Source organism: Phalacrocorax aristotelis, chromosome Z, assembly GCF_949628215.1.
Source record: "Phalacrocorax aristotelis chromosome Z, bGulAri2.1, whole genome shotgun sequence".
Lineage (NCBI taxonomy): Eukaryota > Metazoa > Chordata > Aves > Suliformes > Phalacrocoracidae > Phalacrocorax > Phalacrocorax aristotelis.
In genome coordinates, this window is record NC_134311.1 from 13,429,595 (window position 1) to 13,451,687 (window position 22,093).

Consider the following 22,093-nt stretch of genomic DNA (forward strand, 5'->3'; position numbering starts at 1 on the left):
GTCTCCACTTCCTAAGACAAATGTTGCAAAAAATTGGCTTGAGTCTTAAAATAAACTGGTTTGCAAGGAGGAGTTTAGATCTACAGACCAGTAGTAATGTCCTAAGCTAAATAAACAGCACGCTCAGTCCTGCTTTCCTTAAGGTAATCTGGTTATCCATCATACAAAACAAGCTTAATTTATCAATGAAAAAATCATGTTTAACTTTGTCACTGCCCTACTCACAGAGGTCAGTTTTACTGCAACCTGATGAAAGATGGCTTTCTTGCACATGAGCTTCTGGGGACACATTAACAAAAGAAGAAACAGCTAGTTATTTGCCCACAACTAGTCATCCAGAAAAACATTTCCCAACTAATTCAAGCATACATCTGCAACATGAAAGTGAAGGGGTGTCTTACGCCAGTCTCCTTGTCTAACCAGCCTTGGAAAGAAGCTCAACTATGAACACTTTTCAAGTTAGGTAAAGCTCTTTATCCCTCCTGTTCCAGTTTTTAAATATTAGAAAATGATCCAATTATAGATGAAGTCTACATACCACTAAGTATAAAGAAGTCTTGCTAATATGCAACAGATGCACATAACAAATTTTACTATTTAAAGGAGCTACTGCCTGTTTTACAATATTGATGCTTCACTGCCAAATGTCTTTTATCTTTTTCTATTGGATCAGGGTACACAGTATCAGGACTTTCTCCTGAAAAACACATTACTTTTCTTCTTATCATGGGATACTGAGCTGAAAAAACCCTGCTCTTTATGCTTATGCTTTCCAAGAGGAAAACAACTACAAAAACATCAGCTCCAGGCATAATTTACCAAACTACGGTATTTGACTTTGTGAGCTAAGATACCAAGTTTTCCTGGGAAAGGGATAAACAGCATTTGGTGAGTCCAAAGTTCATGCCCTTTGACTTCTAAATCCCCATAGACAGGACATAGATTCTGAAAAGACTTATGTTCAGCTTGTGGCAGAGATAGGAAAATAATGTAGTCCTGAATGTTTTTGCCACTGAAGAAAGCTAGAAGCCTACACCAAACATACTGGTGGGCTTTACTCTTAAGATGCCAGATGCTAGCAACACTGCTTACCAAGTACCATTCTTCTCAAAAAAACCTATGCTATCCACATGCTTTCTGCTCTCCTTCTCTAGCCACTGCTACTCCAAACTACAACAGTGTGAACTGGCAAGTTTTGTTTTATTTCAGTATTACCCTTCACAATCATAAGCAAGCACTAAGACAATGACTTGGGTCTATCTAATACAAGAACATTATATGCCGTCAGTGGGTACTGAGAGACGTTCAGAGGGCAGAGAGACTCCCAGGTCATGCCCTTCGCTCTTAATAGGAATAGCTAATAACATTTGCAAATATTTCTTCATAGCCTTCTGGCAATGATGCTACAGAACTACAAGAAGATTTTTTCAAAGTTTCTCTTCATGAGATTTTTCCATGAAACCTCTTTGCATTTTCAGGAAGTAGTTAAGAAGAAGTGCTTGCTTTCCCTGAAAGAGACATCTAGAGCAACCAATGTTTTGACTACCAACTGGTTGAAGCATCAAGGATGAGGGAGGGTGGAAGGGATTCAGGAAACAAGAAAGGGACAGGCAGACTGAAAGGTAATCAAGACAAAAGGGCAGCAACACTGGGAAGTAAATTATGTGCTTGGGAAAGGAGAATAACTGGGAGAGATAAGTAGGGGAAGAACACAAAATACAACTTGGTGAGAAGTAGGAACAACAGTGGGAAATATCAAGTGTCATAAAACACAGATAAAGAGAGTCGAGGGAAGGAAAGGAAGGGAAGATGTGCACAATGGGGGAACTGAAGCAAAAGAAAAGCAACATGCAATTTTTCAGAATGCTCATTTTTCTTTTCCCAGTAGTTACAGGCAATTCAGCCATGAAAAGGAAATACACATCTTCCAGCATTGTGCCGCTAGTTAATTCAATACAGTTGAGCATAATATTCTTTTTTTAAGTATCTTCAAATGGAGGCGAAGCAAACTGTCTTGGGGGAAGAAACTTTTTCAGCATGACACCAGGTACAGTAATGCAACTTGTAAATGAGTGTCTTCTGAAGTACCATTGAGCAGAAGCTTTTGTGAGGAAAGAAACTGAGCAAATGGAGGAGCAACATCCCTCAGCCACTGTCTATGACGGATAAGCTTTAAAATAAATAAAAGCTGCCTAGGGCTCACTATAGAGTAGTCAAGTACTGAGCTTTTATTGATTCCTGGCAAGCAATTAGGGCAGAATCTAATGTCTCTTCATGTTCCCAGATCCCTGCAGATTGACACACAAGTAAAAGCTCTTAAGAGCTCATTTTTTATTTCAGAATTACTAAGATGGCTTCTCTATGATTCATTTGTTGCATATATACAACGAACCAACTTCTTTTTTCCCCTCTGTTAAGTCTTCATATTACCATGAAATAATAGGAATGATTTTCAGAAGTTTGCCTTTGACTTCTCAAGCTTGACAGAGTACATCTGTGGTTGCAGCCCAGCTGAGACCAATGAATTCTGTGTCCAGGAAAACAGGAATAATCTGTGCTGGTCGAAACCTAGTTCAACATTGCATCTCAGAAAGGACAGACAATGCACACCCCTCAGAGGCGCCCCTAAGGAGCACTTTCAATCCCCTTCTTTACCTCCACCCCCAACTATCTGAGGTCTGTCAATGCAGAGCAGTTTTACAGGTTATATATTCCCAGAATTACTAAGAATTATTTTAGTACGAAAATGGACTTTGGGGCTCAACTCGCTCCCCAGACACTACAACCACTAATGAGAGCATCCACATGATGTTTATCCTACTGTCCCTGTAACATTCAGTTCTCCCCAAGTTAATTGTTCACTGTGCAGACAAGTCTTTAGAAGCTGGCTCATGTTCTCAGGCACAAGGATTTATAGTCCTTTTCCAAACCTGCTTTGTAGGTCTGTTAAATCTATCATCTCAGAAAGTGTTGGATTGTTTTTATGGTAATTTTATGCTTTTGGCTTCAGTATCTTGGTATGCTAAGTTTCATTGTTGACATATTTAAGCTCCCAAAATTAAGACTTAAATCTTCTAACATTACGCTTCACTCCACAAACCTACTACAATAGCTAAGAAACAAAATGGAATGCTGACCACTAATTCAAATTTTCTTCCAGTATTAATCTACAGACTTCGCATCCTTTCCTAGTGGTTTCTTTCCTATGGAAAAGGATCTTTACAAGTCAATACTATTAAATTTGTTCTGACTTGTTTTCACCGGTTTTAAAAATATGCATCTGTAAAACATGGAGTTCTGGAATTACAAAAAGCCACAGTATTTTGGAACAGAATTTATTTCAGACACTCCTGAGGGAGAGCATGGTAACATCCCAAAAGATGTGGCAGATGTACTGAGTCAACACACAGAAGCTAATGAGCAGGTCACTCTTGACCCATATTACACAAATGACATTATCTAAAGATGGGAGGAAGAGGTCCAGCATGCTATAACTGTGCCTCTGTCATGTTTAATTTGATAGGTTATGACTCCCCACACAGAGAGGCACAAAAGCACAATGGCTGGCCGGTGAACCCAGCAACTTTGTCAGCGAAGTTACCAGCGGAGCCATGCCCTGCCCTGATGCAAGGGCATCAGCCCCATGGGCTGGGGGTAGCACCCACCAGGTAAGTCCGCACGGAGAAGCTCTGTGGGTCACTTCACTAACTGAGGAGGACACTCAGGATACAGGGCTCTATGACACACACAGGAAGAGCACTCTGGGACTGTAAAAGAGCTGTTAAGGGCGGAACCAAGGGCAGAAAAAGGGAGGGATCAAGATGGTTTGGGGAGGAACAAGCATGGGAAAATAGAGGGATAAGGAGACAAAAGAAGCTGGTCACATGTTGAGAGGTTGCTGGTGGTGCCCCTGACTGGCCATGCCCTGCACCTGATCATAACAGTCTGTCCTGTCTTCTCATTATATACTATTTCTAACTCTTTTTGTTGATGTGGTTTCCATGTACGCATATGGGTTCCTGAGTGCAGCAAGTGAAGGACTGAAGGTTACTGTGACCAGTGTGTCCATGGTGCCAACAACCAGTGACAGCTGACCATGGGGGCTGGGGGTCCACCAAGAGACCTAGGCAGGGAGGGCATGCATGTAGATATATGTATGCACACATATCTGCACACAGCCACACATGCATGCATATATATACATACATATGTATCAGAATATGTGTACGTATACACACACACGTTCCCACTAACAGAGCTTCACCCTGCTCAGCCACAGAGGGACAGGATGCTGTAAGCAGCTTCACCTCTTCTGGGGTTCCAGATTTGGAGACGCCTAATATCATTAAACTAAAACTTTCAAATATTTTTTTTTTCTTTTTTGTTTTGTTTTGGTGAATGCTTTGTTTTTCAAGAGACATTAGAATCACTCTCTACCTATGAAGCTTTCTAAATCATAGCAAAGATACTGGGGTCTACACTGACTTCTGTTTTGTGAAAATGTATTAAGAGGAAGCAATTTGTTTTAATGCTGCTCTTCTATTTAAAACACAAGTAACAATTCTTTACATGAGCCTTGAAAATGTACCATCTACTGTTGCTTCTCCAGTCCACAGATGGACACTGTATATGAACAAAAGGCATATTGAAGTTTGTATCCTGCCCCCAATTTTCACATCTTTTTCCTGCTTTTGAAAAGGTTGTCTAAAGCTGAACAATCCTATACTTGTACTTTTAACCAATCCAGCTGAAATATCTGCATACGTGGTTTGCGCTCTTGAACAGTCATGAGTAAGGGAAATAGCCTTAGTCAGTGAAGTATGAAAGTCCTGATAATCAACGACTTATATGACTTAAAGCACTGGAAAATGTGAAAGTTCCTTAGATAAATTGCAATTAGTCAGAGCCTCGTCCCATAATGAAAGGGAACACGGTGGTGGATCATAAATTACTGTCATTAAGGGACAGCAACTTCAAACTTCAAGAAGTGAAGTAAGAGCATGCCTGAGATCACTTCCATTACTGAGTTAATTATATACTGAGCTGGATTTAAAAAAAAAAATCCAAGCAGCGTTTGCACAATTATCCTATTAATTTTGTAAGACCTTCAGGCTAAAAAAAAAAAAGGAAAAAAATCATATTTGTTCATTGAAATTTCAGTTTTACAGCAATCCATGCAGCTACATTAGGTAGCAAGTACCATGTGACTAATATGGGTATAAGGGGTGGGATGCCCTTAAATTGTGGGTGGCTTCATCTTCTGAAGTGGTAAGAGTTTGGCTAATACCAACCACAGAAAACTCCACATGTGTAAGAATTTAACTGCTTAAGAAGCAACCAGCCTGGCTCAATCCTGATGCACAGGAATACATACACTTTTACTGCAACGTGCCCAAGAAAAAAAATTCACCTGGTGTCTTCAGTAAGATTTGGATCCAGCTACTTTAAAACTAGAAGGCTTTGAAGAGACATTGCTGTCTGCCCTTTAGACTGGTTGCTTATCTATGGATTGTTAACACCACGCTTTCTTCCATTACTGAGTTGAGAGAAATGATCTGTTTGTCAGGGTAATAAACAGATTGTCACTTATGCCAATCTACTAGTGGAAAGTAGTGATGAGATATCTGTAATACCCTGGATAAATGTGTTGGACCAAAACTTTGGGCCTCAAATTGACACCTAGCATTAGAAAAATAGCCATTTAATATTTTTTCATAAGGCAATGCAAGTCAAGATTATATGAATAAAGACTGGAATGGGTAACTATTCACCACTTACTAAAATTCTGCTTACTTGAATCTGTTGAAATTTGGACATCTTTTGCTGATCCCTGGGTTGACCCATCAACGTCATCATCTTCATCTGTGAAAACAGACATTTTAAGAAAGCATTTTTGTTAATTTGAACTGGGTGGGGGGAGGGGAGAGGAATTGTTTGTCATTTAAGGATGGTGTCCATCAAAGAAGCTAACACAAAAGAATTCAGTCAGAAAAGCACACTTTCTTCTTCTGCCTATTTTATGATAATAACCCATGCTACAAAAACAGCATTTAAAAAAAAGACCTGAATTGACATGTGATTACAGTGAAAGCATACCTGAAGTCCTTCTGCTGTTAGCTTTAATATTGCAACTACTGCATTTCATCCCTCTCTCAAGGTGCCATGTTTGCCTATGACCAAAGTATATACGGTTTCCATTAAGTTTTAAATCACCAAATCAGTCCAGAAGTAGCAGTAACAGCTTTCCAGTCAGAATTATGGGCATTATGTAAATAACTTCCATAACAGAAGAATAGGTTTGCTGACACCCAAAGAGAATGAAATTACTGCACTCCAGAAGAGCTCTTTCACAGCAGTTCATCGCTATCACTGAAAGCTAGTAGCTAACATGTTGGATAATAACACAGCCTCTAAAATCATGCATAAAGTACTTAGAAAAGATTAAAATAAAAGCTACTAACATTCACATTTGTTTCTGTGACGATAATGCCCTGACTGCATTCTCATTCCTGACACTCAGGTCCATACAAAACTGTTGCAAATCAGAACATAATAAATTTTTCTTCTCTAGGGGTAGTAGTAGTAGTGTGCAACTAATCGTGTAATGGTATTCATACTCCCACGCACTGAAATTCCCAGTCAGTTTTGATCAGGATGCAGACAAAGCCCCCAAAAGCTATAAGCCAGGCAACACTTATATAAAAACTATTCCTTGCAGTTGAGGGAGAAAGCAGGAAATCAAACCACAAAAGAAGAGAGAGAAAAATAAAATCAGTAAAGATAGATCTGCAGAGCAAAAGAGGTACTAGAGAAGTCAGAATCTTAATACACGAAAATCTTCCAAGCAGCAGAATCACAGCACGTCAAGAAGGGTACTGAGCAGGAGTCCTAACCTGGAGACCAGGTAACTTACTGAATATTTGGGTAATGCTTCAACTGAATACAAGAAAGACCAACAGTAATGTTTCTGGGTTGGGGTTTTTAAAATATAAGAGAGTGTTGAAATACTTTCCCTGTTATAGTTGACAGACAAACAGATTAAGTTTCAAACTGGAGAGAAATTTAGACAGTATGTTCTTGAAACACCCTGAAATGAATGGAAGCTGAATGCCACCTCTAATTTCACTTCAGCCAAAATAAAATTAAAAAAAGAATAAGCAAATACAACAATATGAAAGAATTCCTTATTGCTCCCAAACCTTCCCTTTTCTAAGTTTAGATGGGAAGAAGCTGACATCTTTCTTTTTTTACTCTTTCTCCCTCAGTCTGGATAGTAGGGAAATCTACAGTGACAGCATCTTGAAACTATTCCAATGAAGTTCAATTACTACTTTTGAAATATGCTAAAACAGGAGTCAGTTGGAGGAAGGGAGATAACTGCTCTACCATTGTTTCCCCTGGTAGCCCAAGAGTTTTGAAAAGCCACTTTCAGCACAGAGGTGCTCACTGAATGTTGGCCATGAAGCTTAGCATTAACTCAGTGGCAAAAGCTAGTCCGGACAAATGCTCCCCAGTAGGTCACCAATGATAGGCTCATTCTCTGCCTGGCCAAGTCATCTGGCACTGTCCAACCATCAGCCTGGGAAGAGCTGTGCCTGCAGCGGTTAACTCATCCAGGTGACTGCCAACACTTCTTTGGTACCGCAGACCGGTCTTTTCACAATCTTCTGAGCAATGCTCTTTGTTAGCTGTGGCAACAGAAGAGCGCCCTCTGTGCATGCTGCAGTGTGAGGACTTCTGAACAAGCGTCCCACAGAAGTGCAAACAGGAGTTCTAATTATCCTCCAACAAAGCTGAAATGCTCCTTGATTCCCAAAAGCTTCCCTAACATGCATGCAGTCTTTAAAGACACAGCCACCTGGAGCCTACACCTCCCCTGGAAAAGTGGCAGCAACTCCCAGGGCAGCTGTCCTAGGCTCTGTGGTCAGAGGAGCTTCAAACATGTCCTGAGGAGCATCAAGGAGCTGCTGGACTCGTGACACATCTTGGTAACTTTCCACACATGTCAGGAGCTAAAGGGTTTTTGAAGGAAAAGGTCTTTGAAAGAAAGGTCTCTTCTGCAGATGTGGGTAATAAGGACTACCAGACCAGTGCACTGCCCTCCCTCAATGCAGGATTATGTGAGAATTAGTTTAAGGCAATTCCCAGCTCTGCCTTTAAGGAAGAATCTGGACAGAGGGGAAGACTTGCATAGCAATGGTATTCAGTGCCTTTGGCAGGGACCTGCAGACAGCTGATCTCCAGCAGATGACTGAGAGCAATGAAACTCCACCACAACTCTTAAAGCAAGCCTCAACAGGATGTGAACAAAGAGCCACATGTGAAGGCATCACACTTGTACCTGATCATCAGGGACCTAGCTGCTAAAACAAGTGTCACATACCATCATCAGCTAAGGAAAAACAGAACAGAATGCCTTATGCGCAGCAGACTGCAAGGCAGGTACTGGACCACAAATATTATTCTCCATGCCTTGTGTGGAGCCACAACTATGGTTCACTGACCATGAAAAAAGGAAGATGTCAAGTGCTGGGACAGCCATCAAGTTCAGAGGTACACCTGGGACCCGCAGCTGGCCAAAAGGAGAGCGTTCCCACAGATCGACCCCTGCCCCCCTGGGTGTCAGTAGCCCCTCCAACCTGGGAGGCCACTGCTCACCCACGACAGGGAGCTGAGCCCGAGGAGCAGAAATCCTCACAGACTGACAGAAAAGTGATCTGGTGTTAGAAAGAGATTTTTCAGGGTGTTGCTCTATTTTTTCTAGGTATATGCAGGTTGAGGACTAGAAAAACATATTCTGGCTTTCCAAATGTGGTGGTTTTTCTTTTAGGTTTTTTCATATCACAATAAAGCACTGGAAATAGTCCAAATTAAGTTACTGAGTATTTCCCCTTCCCCATGTGCCTGTTTCTGACCACCAGCTAATGACTGATCTGTGCTGCATTCTATCAAAGTACAAGACATGCATTTTAATTAAAGGAAAGCAAAAAACATTACTTCAAAAAAACTTGAATATGAGTAACACAAACTCATACACTTAGCACATAGCTTAACTCCTGAAACGGAGAACCTTCTCTTCTACCTTGTAAAATAATGAAGGAAGATACTAGAAGGTGCAGCTATAACCTGGGACTCTTTCACTGAAGGTGCCCTGTGTTCGATTTTTACTTAAGAGTTGATTTAAAAATTAAAAAAGGAAAAAGTTTAAGCCTGACATATTAAAAGAACACACCACAGTTTAAAAGACAAACCTAGTTAACATCAGAAAAGTCACACTGAAGAGGCTATTTAAAAGGTTTGTGATTAACCTCTGTCAATAATAACAACACAACTTCATCCTCAATTAAGCCTTTGGGACACTTGTAGAATACCTAATAACAGACTGAATCAAGATTCAAAATGAGTCATCCAGCAAAATCAAGCTCATCCAGATTGTTTATTTCTGTTATTTCTTATGTTGGAAGCATGAAAAACTCCGTGACTTTCAAGTATGTCTGTGCTTCACCCTCCCCCACCAACAAGCAAAATCATTAAAAAGAAAAGTAGCTCACTAAAAAAATGTGCCAACCAACAAAAGCAACATAACACCTCCTCTCCCCCTCCACACTTTTACGGGTCACTTCAGCATATCTAGGTTGTGTAGACTTGGAGTCATGCAGTTTGTACAGTAGCAGGACTCCAGCTATAGCTTCTGCACATCAGAATGTGTGTCCCCTGCTAGTGACCAACTGCCTTCACGCAAACCAAACCTACATGTTCAGAACAGAAAGTCCAAGAACAACCCATCAGGTTGAGAAAAGCGCAACTGCAAATATTTAAGTTACGTGTATATTTTGCCTACCTTTGACTTACTTTTCTATTGTAGTCAAGTACCAAAAGAAAGGCTTTACAAGAACATAATAATCAAAATATAAATTAGAAAATACTTCAGTGGCTTAAAAAAATTCTTATTCCTAAAAAGCTGTTAAACAAACATACACTCTAGATGGCAGCAGAACATTACCATGCTAAATGCATGATTTCCTTTCTGCACAGAAATCTTAAAAGAGCAGATGCTTCATCAAAGAGGCAAATAAAAATATCTATATACATGATATGCCAAATAAAAACCAACATGTATATCAGCAAGTTTTTGTAGCAATGACAACACTAATCTGCTAAGCAACTTTTTGGATTTTAGGTTTTTACTTTCTGCATACTTACTATTTAAAGAACAGTTTTCAGATTGCCCTGCACCAGTAAAAGAAGTTTCAGCATTTTGCAGTTTGCCTGTAAAAATCTCTATCCTGTCCCAGAAATAGCAAGAAGTTATAGTATTGCCACAAAAGCCAGGGAAAATTAGCAATTGTATGCTTCAGTGATTTACACTAGGTTAAACATACTCATCAATTAGTTGTATTCAACTTTGAAAGTTTTTACCTGATTCTGTTTGCAAATTTTCTGATATTCGAAAACAATGCAATTTGCTGAAGTTGCGAGAAAATAACTGCACACAGTTTGGAGGAAGAATCATATTCCTTAATCTTCCGAAAGTACATTCTGGTGTGACAATTATGTAGCAAGCGGCATGAGCCTATAAATAGAAGCATCAATTAAGAACTTAGTGAGACACAAAGAAAGCACATTTGTTTATAACAAAATATGTACTGGAATTGCAAAACTCATGCTAGGACATATATAAACCTTTTGTAAATCATTTTCATGAAATAAGTGACCCATTTTTCACCCTAGATTTTAATTTGTCCGATCAGTTTTTATATAGCCAATAATGGGAAGCCTTAAAATGTGAAGAAACCAAGAACTACAAACCTGCTTTATTAAAAACTAAGGGTTTTTATACAACTATGTGTAGAAATTTAAATTTTTGGTCTCAAACCCTGCATCTTCCATTCTATATGATATTTACTGGAGAAGCTGGGAAAGGTAGGCAGGTTATGCTGAATGGCTTGAAAACAGTAATATCCCCTTAAACAGCTACCTGCTTGCAGATTCAGAGATAACACTGTTTGGAGTTTTATTCCAAAACATGACTAGCTAGTTTCTGCCTTTGTACTTCTGCGAGATCTTCTGCCACTTCTGAATACATGTACCTTTGCAAGTGTGGCTGTATAGCATGTTAGACTGTTCTCAAAGACAGCCCCTTCCACTTCAGAAATCACAAATCAGATTGAAAATACAAATTTGTATTAAAAATGCAAAACCCAAATATTTACAAGAAATTTAAATTATTCAAATACACCCAAAATACTGAATAACATCAGAGTTGAATTTTAAATTATTATTAGAGTACCTCATCTTGCATTAAGTAACAAATTAATGATTTATTACACATACTTTTCAGTTCCCACCCCATCTGGTGCTACTTTGCACTTTCATCATATTTCAGTAAGAGGTACCATTAAGTGGATGGACCAATTGTTATCTACATAGCAGACTGTGTATCAGTATATGAAAAGCTGTAGCTTTCAGGAGGATTAGTGAAGAGTACCATCACGTTGCACAGGAATTAAACATGCATCATGTGAACATAAGAACAGAGAAACCAATGTTGACAACTTAAAAAAAGACCCCAGCCACACAGGTTAAGAACTATTCTACTCTGAAAGAGGAATAAGCATATTAGAATGGTGTGCTGATTTTGGCTGAGACGGGGTTAATTCTCCTCACTGTGGGGGGGGCGGCTACCTTTCCAGCTTCCCGCGCTCTGCCGCGTGGCGGGGGGGGCTGGGAGGGGCGGGGCCATGGCGGGGGCGGTTGACCCCGACTGGCCAATGGCAGGTTCATTCCGTACCACGTGACACCGTGACCAGTATATGGAGGGGGGGCAGTGGCAGCGGGGAGGCGCCGCTGCGTCGGGTCGGCGGGCGCGGTTCGTCCCCTCTTTCCCCTCCGTTCCCCCCTCCCCCGGGGCTTTGCGCCTCTCGTTGTTCTCCTTTACATTGCATTTCTATTGTTGTTTCTTTTAATTTTAATTATTAAACTGTTCTTATCCCAACCCACGAGCGTTACCCTTCTGATTCTCTCCCCCATCTACCGGTGGGGAGTGAGCGAGCGGCTGTGTGGGGCTGAGCTGCCGCTAAACCACGACAGTCTTTTTGGCGCCCAACGTGGAGCTCAAGGGTTGGAGATAGTAACAGCTGCTGGTCACAGCACCATGTTGTCCTTTTTGCAGTTGGTGTTAAAGATCGGTGTTGGTTTGTTGAGTCTGCTGTGTTCTGCTGTGATTAGTAATGTTTTGCCTACAGGATTTTTTAGGCAAACACTGGTTTTCAGCTTTATCTGGTATTTGGGGTTTTTGCTGAAACCGTTACTGTACTTCGGATACCACCTTGCTGAGGCAATTAGCAATTATACCTCCTCCTCTGAGAGATTTTATATGGAGGAAATACAGAATAATACCTTGGCAACTTTCTTCTATGATGTCTGTGCCTTTGTTACAACAACCTTTTTGTATCTTGAACATCCTTGGGTGGTTAAGGTGCACTTATTGTTAGTTTTTGGGCATGTTGTTTTGGTTTTGACTAAGCAACTTAAGAATATCACCCAGAAATCTGCCCCGAGGCTTGATAGTTACGAGTGGGAGGGCATGTGGGATAGCATGGGCAAATACCTAGGGCAGTGGGCACCCCTGGTGTTTTGGAGTTTCCGCCCCGAACAAGTGCAGAATCCTAAAAAACTAGTAGAATATTTGGAGAAAGTATGTTGTTACGCTGGGAGCTCCAGAGAGACACAGATCACTGCAACATGCTGGGGTCTGGCCCATGCATACCGAGCCCTGCTCAACAGTATTCAGTGCCCCCAGGGGGAAGAGAATGTCTCTGGATTGAAATGCAAAGTGACTGGCACTGTAGACAATCCAGCCCTGACAACAGGCACTGCAGCCACTCAAACCCCCACAACAAGTACCGGAGCTAGCTCAGAAAATAAACCCGTACCAGTATCAGTTGCCCCCATACACAAGACGAAATACTGGAAGCGGACATCAACTCGTTTAGAACGGGATGATGAAGAACCAGGGCCATCGCGGGGAGAGGAGGGAGAAGTAATAAATGAAATAGAGACCACCCGATCCCTGTCCTTAAGCGAGTTGCGAGATATGCGAAAAGATTATAGCCGTCATTCAGGTGAGCACATTGTCACCTGGCTGCTCCGATGCTGGGATAATGGGGTCAGTAGCCTGGAACTAGAGGGAAAAGAAGCCAAACAATTGGGATCCCTTTCTGGGGAAGGGGGCATTGACAAAGCAATTGGAAAAAAAACACAAGCCCTCAGCCTCTGGAGGCGACTCCTGTCCAGAGTGAAGGAAAGGTATCCCTTTAAAGATGATGTTACATATCGCCCAGGAAAATGGACAACTATGGAGAAAGACATCCAGTATCTAAGGGAATTAGCTGTGTTTGAGGTGATTTATGGTGACCTAGACGATCAACGGTCATCCAAAGATCCAGATGAAGCTGAGTGCACACGACCCATGTGGCGGAAGTTTGTACAGAGCGCACCATCTTCGCATGCAAACTCATCGGCAGTAATGTCCTGAAGAGATGACGAGGCACCAACACTGGCAGAGGTGATTGATAGACTTCGGGATTATGACACAAATATCTCTTCCTTGCTCGTCTCTGCTGTGGAGAAACTATCCCAAGAGGTCCAGCAACTCAAAGAAGATCTGTCCTACTCCCCACCTCGACAGAGCAGTGTCTCAGCTGTTAGGAATAAGCGTCCTTTGGCTCAAAGAACGGGATACACACCACGGGCCACCCTATGGTTCTACCTGCGTGACCACAGAGAGGACATGATGAGGTGAGATGGCAAGCCTACTTCGACCCTACAGGCACGAGTACATGAACTGCAAGGAAGAACAGTCACTCAGGGAGGCTCTTCCAGGAAAGCTGCTGCTCCAGTTTCTAGTGAGCAGGTCCCCAGACAGAGGAGTAGAAGCACAGATTTTATTTCTAAGTGTAACAGAGGGACTCCTGATTCACATTTACAGGAAGTGAGTTGCGAATGCCATGATCAGGACTAGAGGGGCCCTGCCTCCAGCCAGGTGGAGGAAAGGGATAACCGGGCTTACTGGACTGTGTGGATCCGATGGCCTGGCACGTCCGACCCACAGGAGTATAAAGCTTTAGTGGACACCGGCGCACAGTGCACCTTAATGCCATCAAACTATACAGGGGCAGAACCCATCAGCATTGCTGGAGTGACGGGGGATCCCAAGAGCTAACTGTATTGGAGGCCGAAGTGAGCCTAACTGGGAATGAGTGGCAGAAGCACCCCATTGTGACTGGCCCAGAGGCTCCTTCCATCCTTGGCATAGACTACCTCAGGAGAGGGTATTTCAAGGACCCAAAAGGTTACAAGTGGGCTTTTGGTGTAGCTGCCTTGGAGATGAAGGAAGCTGAACAGCTGTCTACCTTGCCTGGTCTCTTGAAGGACCCTTCTGTTGTGGGGTTGCTGAAGGTCGAAGAACAACAGGTGCCGATCGCCACCACAACAGTGCACCGGCGGCAGTATCACACCAACAGAGACTCTCTGATCCCCATCCATAAACTCATTCACCAACTGAGGAGCCAAGGAGTCATCAGTAAGACCCACTCACCCTTTAACAGTCCCATATGGCCAGTGCAGAAGTCTAATGGAGAGTGGAGACTAACAGTAGACTATCGTGGCCTGAATGAAGTCACTCCACCATTGAGTGCTGCTGTGCCAGACATGCTAGAACTTCAATACGAGCTGGAGTCAAAGGCAGCCAGGTGGTATGCCACAACTGATATCGCTAATGTATTCTCAATCCCTCTGGCAGCAGAGTGCAGGCCACAGTTTGCTTTCACATGGAGGGGTGTCCAGTACACCTGGAATCGACTGCCCCAGGGGTGGAAACACAGTCCTACCATTTGCCATGGACTGATCCATACTGCACTGGAACAAGGTGAAGCTCCCGAACACCTGCAATACGTTGATGACATCATTGTGTGGGGCAACACAGCGGAAGAAGTTTTTGAGAAAGGAGAGAAAATAGTCCAAATCCTTCTGAAAGCTGGTTTTGCCATAAAACAAAGTAAGGTGAAGGGACCCACACAAGAAATCCAGTTCTTGTGATTCAAATGGCAAGATGGTCGTCGTCAGATCCCCATGGATGTGATCAACAAAATAGCAGCCATGTCTCCACCAACCAGCAAAAAGGAAACACAAGCTTTCTTGGGCGTTGTGGGTTTTTGGAGAATGCATATTCCAAATTAGTGTCTGATCGTAAGCCCTCTCTATCAAGTGACCCGGAAGAAGAATGATTTCAAATGGGGGTCTGAGCAATGACAAGCCTTTGAAGAGATTAAATGAGAAATAGTCCATGCAGTAGCTCTTGGGCCAGTCTGGGCAGGACAAGATGTAAAAAATGTGCTCTACACTGCAGCCGGGGAGAATGGCCCTACCTGGAGCCTCTGACAGAAAGCACATGGAGAGACCCTGGGTCGACCCCTGGGGTTTTGGAGTTGGGGATACAGAGGGTCCGAAGCCCGCTATACTCCAACTGAAAAAAGAGATATTGGCAGCATATGAAGGGTTCGAGCTGCTTCAGAAGCGGTTGGTACTGAAGCACAGCTGCTCCTGGCACCCCGACTGCCAGTGCTGGGCTGGATGTTCAAAGGAAACATCCCCTCTACACACCATGCAACTGATGCTACGTGGAGTAAATGGGTTGCACTGATCACCCAGCGGGCTCGAGTAGGAAACCCCAGTCGCCCAGGAATCTTGGAAGTGATTATGGACTGGCCAGAAGGCAAAGATTTTGGATTATCAGCAGAGGAGGAGGTGACACGTGCTGAAGAAGCCCCACTGTATAACAAACTGCCAGAAGATGAGAAGCAATATGCCCTGTTCACTGATGGGTCCTGTCGCCTTGTGGGAAAGCACCGGAGATGGAAGGCTGCTGTATGGAGTCCTACACGACAAGTAGCAGAAACTGCTGAAGGAGAAGGTGAATCGAGCCAGTTTGCAGAGGTAAAGGCCATCCAGCTGGCCTCAGACATTGCTGAACGGGAAAAGTGGCCAGTGCTCTATCTCTGTACTGACTCCTGGATGGTGGCAAATGCCTTGTGGGGCTGGTTACAGCAGTGGAAGCAGAGCAACTGGCAGCGCAGAGGCAAACCCATCTGGGCTGCCGCACTGTGGCAAGATATTGCTGCCCGGGGAGAGAACCTGGTTGTAAAGGTACGGCATGTGGATGCTCACGTCCCCAAGAGTCGGGCCACTGAAGAACATCGAAACAACCAGCAGGTGGATCAGGCTGCCAAGATTGAAGTGACAGAGGTGGATCTGGACTGGCAGCATAAGGGTGAACTATTTCTAGCTCGGTGGGCCCATGACACCTCAGGCCATCAAGGGAGAGATGCAACATACAGGTGGGCTCGTGATCGAGGGGTGGACTTGACCATGGATGTTGTTGCACAGGTTATCCACGAATGTGACACATGTGCTGCAGTCAAGCAAGCGAAGTGGGTAAAGCCTCTGTGGTATGGGGGAACGATGGCTGAAATATAAATATGGGGAGGCCTGGCAAATTGGCTGTATCACACTCCCACAGAACCATCAAGGCAAGCGCCATGTGCTTACAATGGTAGAAACAACGACTGGCTGGCTGGAAACATATCCTCTCCCCCACGCCACTGCCCGGAACACTATCCTGGGTCTTGAGAAAAAAGTCCTGTGGCGACATGGCACCCCAGAGAGAACTGAGTCAGACAGTGGGACTCATTTCCGAAATAGCCTCGTAGACACCTGGGCCAAAGAGCACGGCATTGAGTGGGTGTATCACATCCCCTATCACGCACCAGCCTCTGGGAAAATTGAACGGTACAATGGACTGTTAAAAACTACACTGAGAGCAATGGGGGGGTGGGACATTCAAGCACTGGGATACACATTTAGCAAAAGCCACGTGGTTAGTCAACATGAGGGGATCTGCCAACCGAGCTGGCCCTGCCCAGTCAGAAATCCTACATACTGTGGAAGGGGATAGAGTCCCTGTAGTGCACACAAAAAGTATGCTGGGCAAAACAGTCTGGGTTCTTCCTGCCTCTGGCAAAGGCAAACCCATTCGTGGGATTGCTTTTGCTCGAGGACCTGGGTGCACTTGGTGGGTGATGCGGGAGGATGGAGAAATCCAATGTGTGCCTCAAGGGGATTTGATTTTGGGTGAAAACAGTCAATGAACTGAATGGCACAATGTGAACTGCTGTATAATGCTGTGTGTCACCTCTGTGTTGTATCAATGATATCAGAGTACGAGCCTCCCAACCCATGGAAGATCAACTATGAAACAAGCCGTGCAGCAGTGATGGAACGATGACTGACTCGGTATGCAGCAACCCAACGCCACACACCATCTCTCCCACCCGGAAAGACTGATACAACAGATGGAGCCCAGAGTCATGGACTGGGTGAACTCAATGGACATTTTAATGGACATTTTGCAGGGAAGGTCCATGAACTAAGGGAATGATGTCTGTGTATTATGTTAAAGGATGGGAAGGGGAGGGATGGTGGTTGGTACGGTTGTATTGCATCATATGGGACCTGGGCATGGTGTAAATGGTATGGAATAAGGGGTGGAGAATGTGCTGGTTTTGGCTGAGAAGGGGTTAGTTCTCCTCACTGTGGGGGTCGGCTACCTTTCCAGCTTCCCGCGCTCTGCCGCGTGGCGGGGGGGGCTGGGAGGGGCAGGGCCATGGTGGGGGCGGCTGACCCCGACTGGCCAATGGCAGGTTCATTCCGTACCACGTGACACCATGACCAGTATATGGAGGGGGGGGCAGTGGCGGCGCGGCGTCGGCGCGGCGTTGGGTTTGCGGGCGGCGAGCGGCTGCGGCGCGTGCGGTTTGTTCCGGCGGTTCGTTCCCCCTCTCCCCTCCCTTCCCCCCTTCCCCCGGGGCTTTGCGCCTCTCGTTGTTCCCCTTTACATTGCATTTCTGTTGTTGTTTCTTTTAATTTTAATTATTAAACTGTTCTTATCCCAACCCACGAGCGTTACCCTTCTGATTCTCTCCCCCATCTACCGGTGGGGAGTGAGCGAGCGGCTGTGTGGGGCTGAGCTGCCGCTAAACCACGACAAATGGTCTTTCTCCTTGCAAAATTCATGTCATTTGAAAGAAATTCCCATTTCACACAGGAAAAGTAACTGCAGGCTTCTAAGCAGAAATCTATAATGATTAGTCCCTGTTAAATTTAAACTCCATTGGCTTTACATAAAGTTTAACTATGATTTTGAGAATTGCTCATTTTAATGGGGGGGGGGGGAATTTAAAAAATCAGATTTTCTACCTAACTTTATATAAATGTATATATAAGTGTACAAAGGAAGTATATTTATAAAGTGCATATAAAGTATATTTATATGAAATGTTTAAATAAGCGTGTACATATATATATATGGTTCCCACAAATATACGCAACAGCACAACATACCAGAATGCCACACCATTCACATCTCATGCCAGAGAGCACCTCAGAAGACCCACAGGTTTTTTTGCAGACTTCACAACGAGCACTTGAAGAAAGGTTTCCCTCCCTCCAGTGGTGGTGATAAGTATCCTGGGGGAACACAGCATGCCTTAGTGTTATACAAAACAGACACAGAAACACCTTCAACCTAGCTTTAAAATCAGCAATTCAAACAGCTCTGAAGAAACAGCAACACAGGCTAGGACATTAAGTATTTTCTCCATATACATATCAACCTGAACAATCATACACTTCACCAAAAGAAGTTTATCAAACTATTAAAAAAAAAATCACAGTGCTTTTTCTTCATAGTCCACCAAAACCAATATTCTTAAAAAAAAAGAGAGAAAAAATATCCTGAAAGGTCACTATTATGCAGGTATTTTACAGTGAGAAGCTGGGCAGTCTTGCACACTACAGGAAGCCTGAGGAACAGGATAATGTTTGCCAGGGATGCAATGCAGCCAACAGCTCAACATAGAAAAAAGAATTCTGTGCCAGCTTCTCCTATGCAAATTTTTAGAGGAGAGCTTGACTTTATATTTTTTTTTCTTTTTAATTAGGACATTGTATACATTGCACAGACTTTTCAGCACAGCCTCAATAAGCATGACAAACATGTAAGAATTTAAATTTATCTTGCTACCTGCGATATATTCCGAAGCCACATGTTTCCTTTGCCTGCCAATAAGCAACGAAAGTGCTTTGATAATTGACAGGATGCAAAAGAAAAGGCCAAGACTCCTCCCCCTCCCCTAGCCCACGTTTTCACACCAAAAATGTGTGACTGCTTTCTGCTGCGGAGGCATCCGCACTTACGTGGTCCTGGTGCCCATCCTGGTGACACTGCCGGCAGTCACTGCAAGCAAACAGGATACAGTCTGTGTGCACATGTAGCTCACAAACTAAAAGCATGAAAACAAGAAAACTTCTTTAGGCTGGAAACCCTGGGGTTTTTGCAGCTTCTCCCTCCCTCCCTCCCTCCCTCCATCCCCTCCAATACTACTCCAGTACCTTTCTGCACCATACTTTCTTTCCTTCATGCTTTTTCCTTCAAAGACAGGCAATAAAAGAAGTTTATCGTCATTGTGTGTTGCTCCATTTCCTTTGTGTTAAACTGATGCAGCAAGAACAATGAAAGGCTGAGCTGATTTTGCACTTAAGCACTTCTGATATTTCCTCCAATACAGTAAGTTAAATTTGTAACAACTGTTTGGCTTACTACAGCTTCAGTCTCACAGTTTCACAGGAACCACTGCCTACTCCAGTGTAATCGTGCCTGAAGTCTATGATTTAATCAAATCCAAGAAAAGCTGAATGTTAGAAGCATTAACAGAAAGTTCTCCTCCTGCATCCAAATACCACCAAGGCTTGAATGTAAAAGAAATGTCTTCCTGAAGCAATACTTTGTTCCCTTTACAAACCCTTTTCCAAACCCTACTGCAGAGCAAGCTGGCACTTCATGAGTGGGTTCAAAACAGCAGATGATTTTGTGCTGGACAGCCCCTCTCTCCATTTCTGCAGCTGTCAGAAGCACAAGGAAACAAGAAATGAGGCATGTTTGAGTCCCCAGACACAGCAAAGCAGGGGGGACTGATGCCGAAACAGCAGTAAGGCAGTAGTGCACCCCCCTGGCTTGCAGCCAGGAGCCCTGTCTCGCCCACAGTCCTGCGGGAGATGCGGCAGAGGTCAGATCAGCCACCTATCCAACACGGCACGCCTGCATGGGTATGGACTCGCTTGTGTTTGCAAGGTGATGTGACACATGCTGATGTCAGAACACACCAAATGACTGGAGGACATCATTCTTGGGAAGATTGCAACAGCCAGAAAGCATGTTATACTCAGGAAATAAATACTTTTTTTTATTGCCAGGTGACAGCCAATGGATTAGATTTTAAACCTGACCAGAATAAACTAGTATGTTAATCTCAGAGAAGATCTGCATGTACGTCTGCATACAGTACATCACTATTTCATTGTCAGGAAAAGGAAAACAATCATTATTTCAGCGCACTCTCCTCAGTAAGCTTAACATTGTATTCCAAAACACCTGTTAGATACTACAGCTGGAAAAAGTTTTAGTGAAACCTATGAAGTTTTAGGCAAATTTGGTTTTATTACTTAAAAAGCTGACCTGAAGTATCAGACATAAAAGAAAAGAGAATCTACAGAAAGCACCATCCACAGCTGAAATGCTACACTGCAAAGGATCAATCATGAAAAGAAAAATACAACTAGAATATCCCAGTACCTAGCTTCATTACTGCAAGAGTCAAGAAAGCTCTCTATGGACCTCACAGACAGAGATAGATGAAGAAGATCCTCCTCTAGCTGCTTTTTAAAGACTTGTGTATACAAGTACTCTGGGAAGGCATCTGATTTTTCATCAAGTAATTGAAATTAAGAGGCAGGCATCAAATTCTGTAAATATTTTTTTCTATTCTGCTCAAACTGGTTATTGCTCTAAGCACATCACAAAAATCTGAAGACTGTAACCTGAAGATTGGAAGAGAGTAATTACACATTAGCCACACTACCTGAAAGTATCTTAAAAACTGTATTAGATTACACAGAGAATAATACCTTGTTTGGAAATCACTCTCTGGCCTATAGAAAAGGTGATCAGCACCAACACTGGTTTAATTCTAACCCCACAGAAGACCATGATCTACCACCACACCAAAGCAAATACAGAGGGGGTTTTCTCCCTTGGTTTAATTCACATCTGCTGCTTCTAACACCAGCCCCAACTCAGAATTAATAAGAAAATGTGTGCATGTGAAGGGTGGGAGTGTCACAGTGGTTAAACCCTTAAGATAGCTATCCCACTGATAGGAAAGATGAAGTTTTTAGTACCTAAAGATCAAATAAAAATCACAGAGCCTACGAAAATAAGTTTCATCCTTATCAGCCCTTCCATAATGGACACAATTCTTCAACTCATACCAGAATGACGGTTTTCTGTTCCAGCCAGTCATGAAAGTGCTGTGAATTCCTTTATAACAGACAAAAACCCAAGTTGGTTAATTTCAGATACATAAACTCAGCAAAATTACTTTTAAAATATTAACTGCCTCCCTATCCAGTAAATTTGCTGCTCTTGATTGATGCCTAATAAGAAACTTTTTTTAAGGATCCAACACTAAAAAAATGTTTGGGTTACTTTCTTTGCTCTTTTCTTCTTTCCAAGAAGGAGGACTGGAAAGAAGAAAAGAGCAAAGAAAAGGGAGAGCAACTCTCACCGTCATGAGTCAGTTTCAACTGTTATCAGTGAGTTCTACAGCAAAAATAGCTATGCAAAGCAATTAGTAACTGTCAGCAGAATTTGGAGCCTAAATATTGTAATTTTTGCCAATATGTACTTATCTCACCAGGGCTAATATATATGCATGTTCATTTCTAAAAAATGATGTCCAACCATGCACCCACAGCATTTAGTACTTGAAAGGAAACTGCAAATTTTCAGACAGGAAAATAAATTTTCTTGTAAGATACGAAGAGTCCAAAAGAATTTATTTAAACTATTTTAAAAGTACATCTCAAGATGTCAATCATTTCCTTAGAGAAGGTAACTTCATCTTAACCCTCTTTTCTA

At 42.9% G+C, this 22,093-nt stretch overlaps 1 protein-coding gene across 1 annotated transcript in view; it reads right to left on the reverse strand.

The window, feature by feature from the left end:
• DGKQ (diacylglycerol kinase theta) overlaps positions 1-22,093 on the reverse strand; it is a 96,047-nt gene that overhangs the window by 36,123 nt on the left and 37,831 nt on the right. Inside the window, exons 4-7 of the mRNA XM_075078487.1 lie at positions 19,315-19,400; positions 18,460-18,585; positions 10,420-10,573; positions 5,794-5,862 (exon numbers count right to left, since the gene is read on the reverse strand). Of these exons, the coding sequence (XP_074934588.1) occupies positions 5,794-5,862; positions 10,420-10,573; positions 18,460-18,585; positions 19,315-19,400 (435 nt within the window). The remainder of the gene's footprint in view (positions 1-5,793; positions 5,863-10,419; positions 10,574-18,459; positions 18,586-19,314; positions 19,401-22,093) is intronic.